The sequence below is a fragment of the Bombyx mandarina genome, chromosome 09 (assembly GCF_030267445.1).
Source record: "Bombyx mandarina strain Sakado chromosome 09, ASM3026744v2".
In the NCBI taxonomy this organism is placed as follows: domain Eukaryota; kingdom Metazoa; phylum Arthropoda; class Insecta; order Lepidoptera; family Bombycidae; genus Bombyx; species Bombyx mandarina.
Window position 1 is genome coordinate 3,294,160 of NC_143216.1, and position 12,860 is coordinate 3,307,019.

A 12,860-nucleotide genomic window follows, 5' to 3' on the forward strand; every position below is an offset into this window, starting at 1 on the left:
TTCACAAAACAATTGTTTTGATAATCATCGCATACTCAAAATAATAATCTGTAGTAGTTTATAAACCATAATTTAATCATAATATGTAACGTTTGCAAGCCATTCATTCGTTTGTGATTAAATTTAGTACAGCCTGCCAATGGCTCGGTTACGCTGACATAGCCCCTAAAAGAGCTTAGTGTAGGAAAAAATGTATCCTAGTAACTTGAACATATCATAGATGGCGTACGAATTGTTTGAAGAAATCGTTTTTTTTTTAAACAATTTTAGCGACATTCAAGGTGAAAACCATAGATAATATAATATTATAATAATATGTACTTATAATATTAATATTTGTTTTTCTTTCCTCTATTACTAAAATCCTCGACGGGTTATGCTAGCTCACCGAAGATGAAGGCGAGCTCACGAGGTTCAGCTAGGGAGACTTTGCTAACGTCTGCTCTAGCAAGAGCAGTGGTTCGCATGTACCACCGGATCGGAATCGCGACTCACTGAGAAGATCCGGCGAGAAATTCAGTGGGTTGTATCTATGGGCTAGTTTGCATGTCGAAACTCTTCGGACGGTGGCCGGTGTTTGAAGAGCCTAAAGGCACCGAAAGTGAATCCGGGGGATCCGACAAGACAATTTTTGGGCGACGCCAGCTTTCTTTCCTTACTTTCCCGTCACCTGGTTGGACTAGGTAGTTAACAGTGGCCACGATAGAAGGGTTATCGTATCACGCCTTTTTTTAAAAATAACAACTCATTTAAATTGGGTGTCTAATCAAATAAAACCCGTAAACACATGTTTTTTCATCTGTATTTCGTAAATAAATTAATAAATCAATTCGATACATTAATTACAAAATAAAGGAGACTGACGCCTTTGAGTAAATTAACACTTGTGTAATGTAATTAAATACATAGACAGTAGTGCATATCAATAATGAAGAGTACTTTTATTGTTAGATTGATAGCTTAAAATAACTAAAATATACAAGTACTATTTGCGCAAAAAACATTTTTAAGCGCACGTCCATTTTACTAGTACCAGTTACAACAGTTTTGAAGTTCACTTTACATGTTTGATATCATAATATTCGCTTATATTCCTTCGCAGAAAGAAGTAACGATCGCTTGGAGTCCCTTGCAGCTTGTCACCACGATCCAGACAGCGGTAACAACTATTTTATACGATTCGATAAGGAATGAAAGTGAATACCACGTGTGTTACATATCCATATAGTTACATATCCACATAGCGCGAAGATCAGACGGATTGTGCGGCAGAAAGACTCCCGAGTGGAGACTACGTATGGGAAAACCCAGAATGGGACAACCACCTATCAGATGAATCGACGACCTATTGAAAATCTCTGGGTCACGTTGGATTCAGAAGGACCAGTGAACCGGCCGCACCGGAGATCGATTGTAGAGGCAACAGATTTTAGGAGTGATCAGCTGAATAGGCTGAGATGATGATGTTACCTAACCCATGACCAATGATGTTAAAAATATCGAAATTCGTTACAATTTTCGCCTGTTTAAAACCAAAGATCGTTCTAATCGTGAAAATGAAACTGCAACTTAAACAAATACAAAGCAAAGAAGCAGTTTTGATTACATTTTTTTTATATTATATGAGAGATTTCGTTTACAATATCGACATAAACAATTTTAATTACCGTCTTTCCTGGGCTTGTAATGTTTTATTAAATGATTTTAACATTTACAACGAAAGCTAGTCAACATTACAATACATTGTGCACCTAAACAATTATCGTATTTATATCTATCTCCTCACTAATGAGTTCTAACACTTCTTACTTGTAGGTATGTGTGGCGGGCGATTTTAAAAGCTTGTACAAAAATTCATAGAACTCTCAATCCGAAATCTCAAATTACTCGATTTTCTTTGTTGACCTCGATCTGGTATTCTTGTTCTCAATATGAAATCAGCATTTATTATAATTATGTACGATTAAAAATAGTATCAAAATAAAAAAAAGAAGTCTAAAATATCTACAGAAGTAGCTTGATTACTTATAACTATATTACAGTTGAATATTATTGACATTTGTACAGCAAAATATTTGACTGTCAGCGAATAACCCTTAGTAGTACGTGACCGTGAAAACTGTATTTGAATCGAATGTAATATAAAAATAGTAAAAGCGAAATTACACCGCAAAAATACTATTCTAGAAGTGGATAACAGTTTTCTGAAAGCAGCTGGATGATTCTTGCGGCTTAAATTGAATCGAAGGCTTAATTTTGAAGTAGATATAAATTTTAAATGAGTCAAATTGTACATTTAGTTACAGCACTTACATTATTACCACCCACCACAGTCGCGAAGCTAAGTGTACACGCTAAAAGGCAACTTGTTTCACTTTAATATTTCCTAAATATTATTCCGTACACAATCAACAACTTCACACGCATTACACGTTCAGTATAAAAATTAAAGAATCACTTCTACCAATAAAATATACACAATAAAGAAAAAATAAAAAAAATTCGATACGAATAAAAGATGGCGCCACATGTTTTTAATTGCGCTTATTTTAATGACTAAACATCTAAATCTTAGCAAACGGTGCGGTATCAATAGCCGAAAGACAGTTTAAAAAAAAACGCTATACAATTCAAGACTAGAAAAATACCTACACAAAAAATTTACTTGGCGCGAAAATTATAACCAAAAAAAAAAAACAATTCCGTTTACCATTTTTTTTTCTATTCACTATCAACTATGATTATGACACAAAACGTTTAAAATTACAATTTTTACAATTATTTTTTTGCGCTAAAATAATAATTATCACATTATTAATCATTTAAATACAAAATGGAACTATTCTTAGCAACAGTTACTAGACAACATACAATAATTTAGTGACTTAACAATGACTATTAATAATTACATAATATATTTTAATATAATAAATACAACTATATTTATGTTATAAACATTTTATGTTTGATAGTATCGTTTTGACTTAACATAATTTATGTCTCTTTAACAGCATTTCAATATTTTATGAATTATTGGTGGATTTCATTATACAATTATTTACCTTTCATTGTAACATGCTTTGATAGATTTTAGCATACAGTTATTGATTCTAAAACCTATTCCGAGACAAACTGGCTGCTTGGCTAAAAAGTACCATCACCAATGAAGGGAAATGCCTGGCTTAAAAGTACCATCACCCATCCATAAATGCCAGTCTCTTTCAACCTCATTTGGGGAGATACTCGATTGTTAGGAGTTTCCTACGGCCAAGTTTCCTTCGTCTAACATTTAATATTAGCTCAAACATAAATCCACACTTAACGTTCGAATCGTCGCTACAAATACTGAGTTACTTAAACTATTTGTTTGTTTAAAAAAAAAACCTTCTTCAATAGTACCTCTGGAAAAAATGTGCGAAACAAACATCTATGACTACCTCTGCTACGTAACACTTATCTGTGTATTAATCACGACGAAATTATCAATAGATGTGTCATTTATGGCATATTTCAATATTTTTTTGTTCTGTAATAGCAAAGTGATAAAAATATTATTTTTTTTAAGGGATTTTATGACCTGGTAACTGAGACCTTTAAGTCATGTCTTATTTTAATTTATATTCATATTTTTATAAAAAATGATATTATGGAGTGAAATGAAATGAAGACAACTAATTTGAGACATTAATCAACTGGGATGAGATTAAATGAAATTAATTGGGATGAAATATAATCTCAGTAAAATGGTGGTAATTTACTAAGATTTTTTCAGTGGACTTTTTGGAGGATCCCGAGAAGTTACGTCCAGCGGCTTTGTTTCATTTTTCCACATTTGTGCACTTTCATAGATATTAAACAGTTAATAAACCACCATTATTACACATTTAAACCCGAAGAAACACTAAATAGACAAAATAAAACAAATCACACACCTTCACTCCTCGCGTTCCCGCCAAAAAGTAATAAAAATATTTTTAACCATCATTACATATAGGTACTATAGATTTACGATATGAATTTAAAAAAACATATAATCTGTGTTTTCAACTGTAATTACAAAACGTTATATAACTTTTGATAATCAGTTGAAGGTACATATTTAGTAGTAATAACGTTAATGGTACTTAATGGTATTACTTAATGGTATATGGTAAACACCATATGGTACATAATACTTATGAGAATTTCCGTTGCCGACATCATTCGATGCGTATTAAACATAAATGAATTAAGCACACACATATTGCTTGTACGGTTTTTGGGCTACGGGTGGTCATAGATAATAAATCGTGGATAGTCGATGGTATACAATAAGACTGTCAAGGCTTAAAGAAATAAAACATTAACTGGCCATACGAAACATAATTATCAATCTAAAAATATATGCACCGATCCTTTATAATAAATATATTTATCACTTTAATTACTACTTTATTAAGAAATAAATAATTATGAAATTATGAATTAACGATACCCGGGCTGTGATCGGTCAAGCGCATTGGGGCGCCATGTTTGACTCTGACGTAGAAAAAAAGAATACCATCAACCAAACCATGACAATGTGTTCATCTTTCAACGAACAAACACGTGCTTGGCTTCGTTCAGTTTTTGTTTTTCTTAATAAGTCTAAGCCATTGTAGTCTAAAATTACCATTCCATAATACAGATAGAATCAAAAAAAAAATACGTGTGGCACTCGGGGACTGCCGCGGTGAAGCTATTGCATAGCATTTTTATCAACTTATGCAATTATAATTAGATATTATTAAAACAATAATAAAATACGACCACGCTATATTTATAAACATGAACAAAATCAAAACATTAACTGTCCCCTTCACACTCATAAGCTAGGCCGCGCGAGAGAGAGATGGGCAGACTTTTCATGACGCACATGCAGTGCGACGTCACGCCGCGCGCTTATTCACAAGCACTACACAAGCGCAAAGTGTGAATGTGTTGAACGCGAGCTACATGGTAGGCGGAGTGGGGGTGTTAGGTTTTATTTTCGTTACGGAATTTCTTAATTCAGTCGCCGCGCTTAAAGCCCGTGATAAAAGCTATGCAATAGCTTAAAATTAAAACGTGATAGTTATTTTGTTGCATTAGGTTTATGTTCTCATCTAAGTTTCGGTGCTGATCATTGAATACACTGAATTATTGTACTTAGAACGATCGTCTTACAGACGGTTTCTGTTTGAGTGCTCCGTCGGCTATGTTTAAACATCGAGCTGGGCCAGGAAGTGCGTTTGCTGCGGGTTGTGTTGGTGAGGGTGGGGTGCCAGGGCGTCAATGTCGGCGTGGTCGCGGCGACGGGGGGGCGCGCGTCCCGGACCCGCGCGTGGCAGCCGCAGCGGCGCAGGTAGCAATTCCGGCATCACGCTGTGATGCGTCACCAGCGCCGTCAGCGACGTGAACTCTTTTGTGAAGCCCTGCGATATTGTTTTGTCGTTTAGAACTGGTGGTACAGACATTCACTTAAGCATTCAACCTGAGTTTAAATTTTTATAAAAATAATATAATATTATCAATACTGCTGATTGAGTAATGTCACCCATCGACAGAACCCACTGAGTTTCCCGCCGGACCGTGTCAGCGTGTCGCTATTACGATTCGGTGGTAGATTCAGCGAAGCACTGCTCTTGCTGGGACCAATGTTAGGAAGCTTCTTCAGACTCGGCCCCGTAAACCTTTGGTAAATAGGTATGCAAAAAAGACTAATGCCTAATCGTTACGTGAACATAAGTTTGTATGTCATATGAATTCAGTGTCTCATTGAGTTAGGCAAAGAACAAACACACAACATACTTTTACTGATTGGTGGTAGGACCTCTTGTAAGTCCGCGCGGGTAGGTACCACCGCCCTGCTTATTTCTGTCATTAAGCAGTAATGCGTTTCGGTTTGAAGGGTGGGGCAGCGGTTGTAACTATACTTGAGACCTTAGAACTTATATCTCAAGGCGGGTGGTGCATGCAGTAGTAGATGTCTATGGGCTCCAGTTACCAATTAACACCAGGTGAGTTCGTCCACCCATCTAAGCAATGAAAAAATTAAAAAGAACAATTCGTGAACGTTAGGAAACCGACTAAATAGGTAATAACCGTCGTGCTAATTGTGAAGCGAAGCAGTTAAATAATAGTTGAAAGTTCCACTTCTCACCACGAGAGGGTGGTAGCTATCGGTTTTTAGTTGAAAATAAATGGCAGATGGCCTCGAAGTCTCGGTTTCATTGACTAGCACCTATTAAAGTTTTCAAGCCATATTATATCGCGTATGATGTCATCTTACCCCAATTGTATTGTATACACAAAACAAAATGTCCCACAGAATGTGCGACAAAAACCTTTTAATAACATAATGTAGGTAATTTCACTATAAGGACCTTTTAAGCAATCGCCAAAACCTTTAATATCGTTCCTCGGTTATTTCACGCATTGGTTTTACCTTAATTTTGTATCCTTTAGGTGTCCTTAAAATAAGATAATGCGCTATGCCGGTCGGTTGGAAATCACGAGGGACTCTCACTGAAAGAGCATAGCATCCGGCCTGAGTCGTGCTCCCTCTTACGAGAAACGCACCAACAGGTTGACTGCTCAGCACTTCTAATGCTATCTGAAAGAAAAGGACAACCATATTTTATTTATACTACTCACAAAGCTTAGTACTAAGTTCTACTAATAGATGGCGCTGTTAAACTTAAGCAGAAGATGTGAAGAAAAGAAGAAAAGAGCCACTATTAGGTATGAATTGTTTTACCGCGCGGGTAGGTACCACCACCCTGCCTATTTCTGCCGTGAAGCAGTAATGCGTTTCGGTTTGAAGGGTGGGGCAGGTTTCGGTTTGAAGGGTAACTACATATACTGAGACCTTAAAACTTATATCTCAAGGTGGGTGACACATTTACGTTGTAGCTGTCTATGGGCTCTAGTAACCACTTAACACCAGGTGGGCTGTGAGCTTGTTCACCCACCTGAGCCATAAAAAAAATCCACGTAATTCCTTACAGATTCAGCATTACGAATTCAATGATTCTCACCTCTCTAGGTATCCCCTGCTGGAACCAAGGCGCCTGTCGGAGCTCAGGTTCGGCTCTCGGTACATTATTATTTCCTGAGCCGTGGGAGATACCTCCGCCACACGACGAGGCGCCTGACGAGGACGACGTAGTTCGACTACAAACCGCCGACGGACTTCTGAAGAGTTTCAATTGTATGCTTTAATCTATACTAATATTATAAAGCTGAAGAGTTTGTTTGTTTGAAGGCGCTAATCTCAGGAACTACGGGTCCGATTTGGAAAATTCTTTCAGTGTTAGATAGCCTATTTGTTGAGGAAGGCTATAGGCTATATAACATAACTCTAAGACCAATACAAGTGGAGCACTGATAATGAATGTTTCAAAATAGGGGTTTAAATAGCTCCTTAACATTCTATAATTCAAAAATATTTTCACTTTCTAAGTGAATGAAGTGGGAGGTAAAATTTAGCGTTATGCCAAAGTAACTATTCCACGCGGACGGAGTCGCGGGCTAAAGCTAGTGAAATAATAAGCATAATCTGTTAATCGGTTTATCATGAAATTGGAGGGCCTTTTGCTATTCTTAACGCAATTTCGTATTAATCAAATCAGAATAGATCGCTAAATACAAAATGATTGAGCCTTAATAAATTGTATAGCATAATGACTGGTAGCAGCATAAAGCATAATGAATCTAAGCATTTAATGTTACATTATTACAATGCTATACTAATCGAAATGCATTTGTATTTAGTTGTGGTATTTGCATGTGGTAGTTGCATGCCTGGCTTTGCATGCTTTTAAGCTTGCAATAGCTGGATATCTTCATTTAAACCTAAATAGTTAGCTACCAACATTGAAGCTTTTGCAATCATCCGTCACATAGTGGCTATTACAATGGAAATAACTATAAAAGGGAGATTTCAGCATCATGTCCGAAGGTAGAAAGCAGCAGACTATTATATTTGAGGGTACAGACATTCAATTAAGCATTCAACCTGAATTTAAATATTTATAAAAATGAAATAATAATATATAATAATATTATCAACACTGTTGATTGAGTAATATCACCCATCGACAGAACCCACTGAGTTTCCCGCCGAACCGTCTCAGCGTGTCGCGATTTCGATCCGGTGGTAGATTCAGCGAAGCACTGCTCTTGCTGGGACCAATGTTAGGAAGCTTCTTCAGACTCGACCCCGTAAGCCCATAAGCCCTTCGAGGCTTTTGGTAAATAGGTATGCAAAAAAACGCAACTTACCCAGTCTTCGTATTGCTACATCTTCGGAAATCTGTATCCAGGTCGTTTTGCATGAGGTTATCATTGCGTCGAGGAGTGGGAGGCACTATGGGATGATCTCGGTTACTCTCTCTAGTCCTCGCTTCGGCTTCTGAGGCCTCGTTGATGTATCCCGCGTTTAAACATAACGGCAAATTAGTTGGACTGCAAACAATAATTCAGGATGTTCTAGTTATGAGCAGCGGATTCGAATATTGGTGTTCTAGGTGATCTTCAAAAGTGTAGAGCTTGATAGTTCTTTTTTTATAGTACACCAGATGCCAATTCTTTCAAACGTAAATAAAGCTTGTAATAACGCCTTTACAATAAAAAGATTAACATAGGTAAAAAATTGCAAACCTTATCATATTATGTCATGCATTAAAAGGCACTTTCTGTTAATTATTATCGCTATTTTATAAGCTTATTAAGTGTTCATATATATGAATTTCAAATGTCAGTATAAAAGGCATTATTATTTAAAATTATTTAAATAATTAAATTGTACAGTAGGCAGCGTTTTGGCTGTGCTCTTGCCATTGCTAATATCCATGAGAGACGGCAAATGGGAATTCGATGGGCCGTACGCTTGTCTATCTACAAGAGCAATAAAAAGAAGGATTGTGTGGTTTTATGAAACCACGGTAAAAGCGATCCTTTTTCGACATTATAGACATTTAACTCTGACAAACAACATTTACATTAAACACTGACAAAAACAAACAAAATAGCGTGGAGCACTGGCAAAAATGAGTAATAATCTATACACTACGCGGTCAGCTGCTGCGAACTATAGGCGCCGCCATATTGGCCTTAGCTGCTCTGACAAGCGCCTTTCTCTTTATCCCTACGCCGCGACCGACCGTCACGCGACATGCAAAACACAGACGAAAAAGCTTGAGATGATGAAATAAAAAAGATGTCAACTCACGTTGTAGGAGTGTCTGCGACGAGGGGTGTGGAGTCATCATCAGATGGCTGCAGTAGAGCACCACTGAGACCCATGGCCAGTCTCTTCATAAGAGGCGGCCGGTCCCCCAGTCTTCGGTAGCAGTTGATCTCGGTGGGTGAGTTTGACTCTTCGGAACTGCTCGGACTTGCCTCGTTCACAAGTTTCGTTACGCCCATGATGTCGCATTTCGCTGGCGATCTGAAATTAAACAGCCCATTTAAATTTAAAGTAAGAAACTCCGAAAAATTCCTAGTTAGTACTACCGAAGAATCAAATTTTAACTTTCAGTTTTTTTTTAATGCTTAGATAGATGGCCGAGCTCACGGCCCACCTGGTGTTAAATGGTCACCAGAGCTCATAGACATCTACAACGTAAATGCTGCCACCCATCTAGAGACATGGGTTTTAAGGTCTCACTTTTTTTAACACTACAACGGCAGCCCCGCCCTACCACAACGCATGAATGCATCACGGCAGAAATAATCAGTGTGGTGGTACCTACCCGTACGGATTCACAAGATGTACTCCCACCAGTAATTACGAAAATTATAATTTTGCGGTTTTGATTTTTATTAAACGATGTTATTCTTTCATCGTGGAAGTTAATCGTGAACATTCATTGTTAAGTACATATTTGTCCAATGACTTCCGTAACCATGCAATACCAGGATTGATGCAATATTGTCGATGCGTCTAGAGTAAAAAAAAGACACCAGTGTGCTTAGTGTGAGTTTTTTAACGTTCTCGATAGCGTAAAAGTTAACTTTGTATGCAGTTAGAACAGCGCCCCTAGCGGCAAACGTACGCAAACGATCCCATTCCATACAAATTTGCGCTAACTTTTACGCTATCGAGAACGTTAAAAAACTCGCACTATGCACACAGCACAGACCACGAAAACTATAAGGCTCTCGAAACGTCTGAAAAAATACATATAATGACAATAAAAAAAGCGAGGTAAAATCTTAAAATTTGTTTTAAATTGCGAGAGATGAGAGATTTGAATTGGCGGATGAAAGGCGATTGCATGCAGCAGAGATGCGAATGTTGCGATGGATGTGTGAAATAACGAGAATGGAAAGAATACGGAATGAATTTGTTAGACGAAGTTTGAAAGTGGCATGATGGCACCTGTGACAGAAAAGTTGAGAAGTGCGCGTTTGGGATGGTATGGACACGTGATTAGACGAAATGAAAATGAGTTTGGTAAGAGTGTGTTAACTATGAATGTGGAAGAATAAAGAGGACGAGGTAGACCTAAGAAGAAATGGATGGATTGCGTGAAAGACGATATGCGTAAGAGGGGAGTGAGCGAAGAAATGGTATATGATAGAGGAGTATGGAAAGAGAAAAAATGTTGCGTCAACCCCAGGTGACTGGGGCAGGAGAATGATGCTGAGTTTTAAATTGAGAGATCCTAATAGGTCATTGACACTTACCTATCTCCACAATGCGGGTAGTGGTGCATGAGTCCTGGCAGGGTGTCGGGGGCTCGAACGCCCATGCCGTTACACTCGCTGCTTAGCTCCTTGCTCTGCAACAACGTATATTATTGATATAACGTCGGGGGAATAGAGACTTTAGCACGGTGTCTGAAGGTCGACATTGCCTCTGCATGATCTACAGGCGCTCGTGTGCTCACCAAGCCAATAGTGGTGACTGAATACGGATCTGAGACGTGACAATCTTCGTTCTGTGTCTACTCAAAGGAGACTTAGTACAATTGTTGTGGGCACTTGCTATACTTAGACTCAATTCCCAATAACATCAACTCTTGGGGTTATAATACTTAATTAAGTAATTATTATAGACGTTGTGACCTCTAAGTAAGTGTGTGTGTGTGTGTGTTTTTTTAGTGCTTATCATAGATACATCAAAGTTAACGCCACCTTATGAATAATTTAGAAGTCTAGATAATATTGCATAATACCTCTCCCACCCTCCAAACCCAATAGGATCGCTACCCGTGCGCCCGGGTTGACAAGCAAGTAATTCAGGAATTGATTTTCTTATTCATAATATTATTAATCAGAGTGATCCATAAACAAGTGTGAAGTACGAATTTCTTTGGTCAAACTTATACTGTTTTATTACTATTTCTGACAAAAAAAAAGTATCACTCATGACATTACCTACTGATGCACATTGCCAATACAAAATATTTTGCTAAGACATCAACATTAAGTCGTTCGATGCTGGAAATAGCCTAAGGCTAATTATAATCAAACCTAATCGAAAATTATAGTTGATCGTTCATTAATGAGAAACATGTTTAATTAAGGCAAGAACATAAACCGATGCGAACTGGCGTTCTAATTAAACAAGAATCCGAATGCTTAAACATCAAAGAAACTCAAATTTTTTCAAGTTAACCTTTTCCATTTTATCATTTCGGTACAATATTTCATCGCGGTCATTAAAGAACTAGTATTTACGTTCCGACACATCGGAATGCACTTAAATCGGTGCATTTATCTCTCAAACAATAATGTAATAGAATGTCAAGGCACGAAGGTGTACGCACGAGAAAATATTTCACTTTGAACTTCAACGGAAGTTTCGTCATTCAAGAGAAGTATTTTTGAGACAAATTCTATATTTAAAATTTTGTTAGCAATCCGTTTCCTTTCGGGCATACAACTCATTGATAGCGAGATTGTATCACGCGTTAGTTGGGTAGTTTTTCGTGTCCCACTATTCAAAGCGAAACGCATTACTATTTTACGGCATAAATAGGCAGCGCTATGCCTACCCGTGCGGCCTCACAAGACGCCCTGCCACCAGTAATAACGCAAAATGTATTTTTTTCGGGTTTGATTTTTATTACACGATGGACTTTTCTTATTCCATCACCGTGGAACTCTTTCGTGAACATATTTTGATAAGTACAAATTTCATTAGAAAAAACTAAGCGTCACTGTGGGGTACAAACGCCACCCGAGCTATCTTTATCAACCATCACTAATTGATTTGTAGCACCATCACCAAATACAAGTCTTTGCATTTGGCTAATAAATACGATAGAGTATTTTGAACGTTTATATAATAATAAATTTTTCTATCAAATTCAAAGCACGTCATAGCTCACTCAGTACCTTTTATGGCGGGTGGAAATATAAATTTTAATACATCTTGATTACAATTCCCATAAACTTTACTAGTAATAATTAAGGAGCCTCCTTAAGTATCGAAGTTTTTATTGGAACAAAAACAAATGAAATCAAGAACATTGTTGTACTGAATACACTACTCTTAATACCTAATTTTGCGTATGTCTCCTGAGTAATGAGAAACGATACCAAAGGAACTAAGACACCAAACCAGATTGGGTAAGTTAATGCTGGTACTTTTATTTTGAGCACATCCCCATTCAGAGCCTCTTACCGAGATCGGCAGTTTCATCCGTATGTTTCGAGTCGTAAAGTCTAAATTTCTGGTTACCGTACGTAGGCTTTGCGGTTTAGTCACAGGATGTGTTTTGCTAAACGCAGATCGCATTTGCTACAGATCGCAATACGAATTAAGTTGCTAATCATTTAAGTGCAGAATAATCTAGAGATAAAGATCAGAAAGGCTTGCAGTCAAAGCCAGATTTTATAAGACCACG

At 37.4% G+C, this 12,860-nt stretch overlaps 1 protein-coding gene across 3 annotated transcripts in view; it reads right to left on the bottom strand.

Moving 5' to 3' along the window:
- Window positions 1-784: 784 nt before the first annotated feature.
- LOC114240815 (EGFR adapter protein) overlaps window positions 785-12,860 on the bottom strand; it is a 316,447-nt gene continuing 304,371 nt past the window's right edge. For all 3 annotated transcript variants that reach the window (XM_089729671.1, XM_028171504.2, XM_089729672.1), the window contains 6 exons: window positions 10,693-10,787; window positions 9,233-9,451; window positions 8,284-8,466; window positions 7,038-7,194; window positions 6,446-6,613; window positions 785-5,432 (listed from right to left, as the gene is read on the bottom strand). In XM_089729671.1, coding sequence (XP_089585797.1) covers window positions 5,220-5,432; window positions 6,446-6,613; window positions 7,038-7,194; window positions 8,284-8,466; window positions 9,233-9,451; window positions 10,693-10,787 — 1,035 coding nt within the window. In that variant the 3' untranslated portion in view covers window positions 785-5,219. The remainder of the gene's footprint in view (window positions 5,433-6,445; window positions 6,614-7,037; window positions 7,195-8,283; window positions 8,467-9,232; window positions 9,452-10,692; window positions 10,788-12,860) is intronic.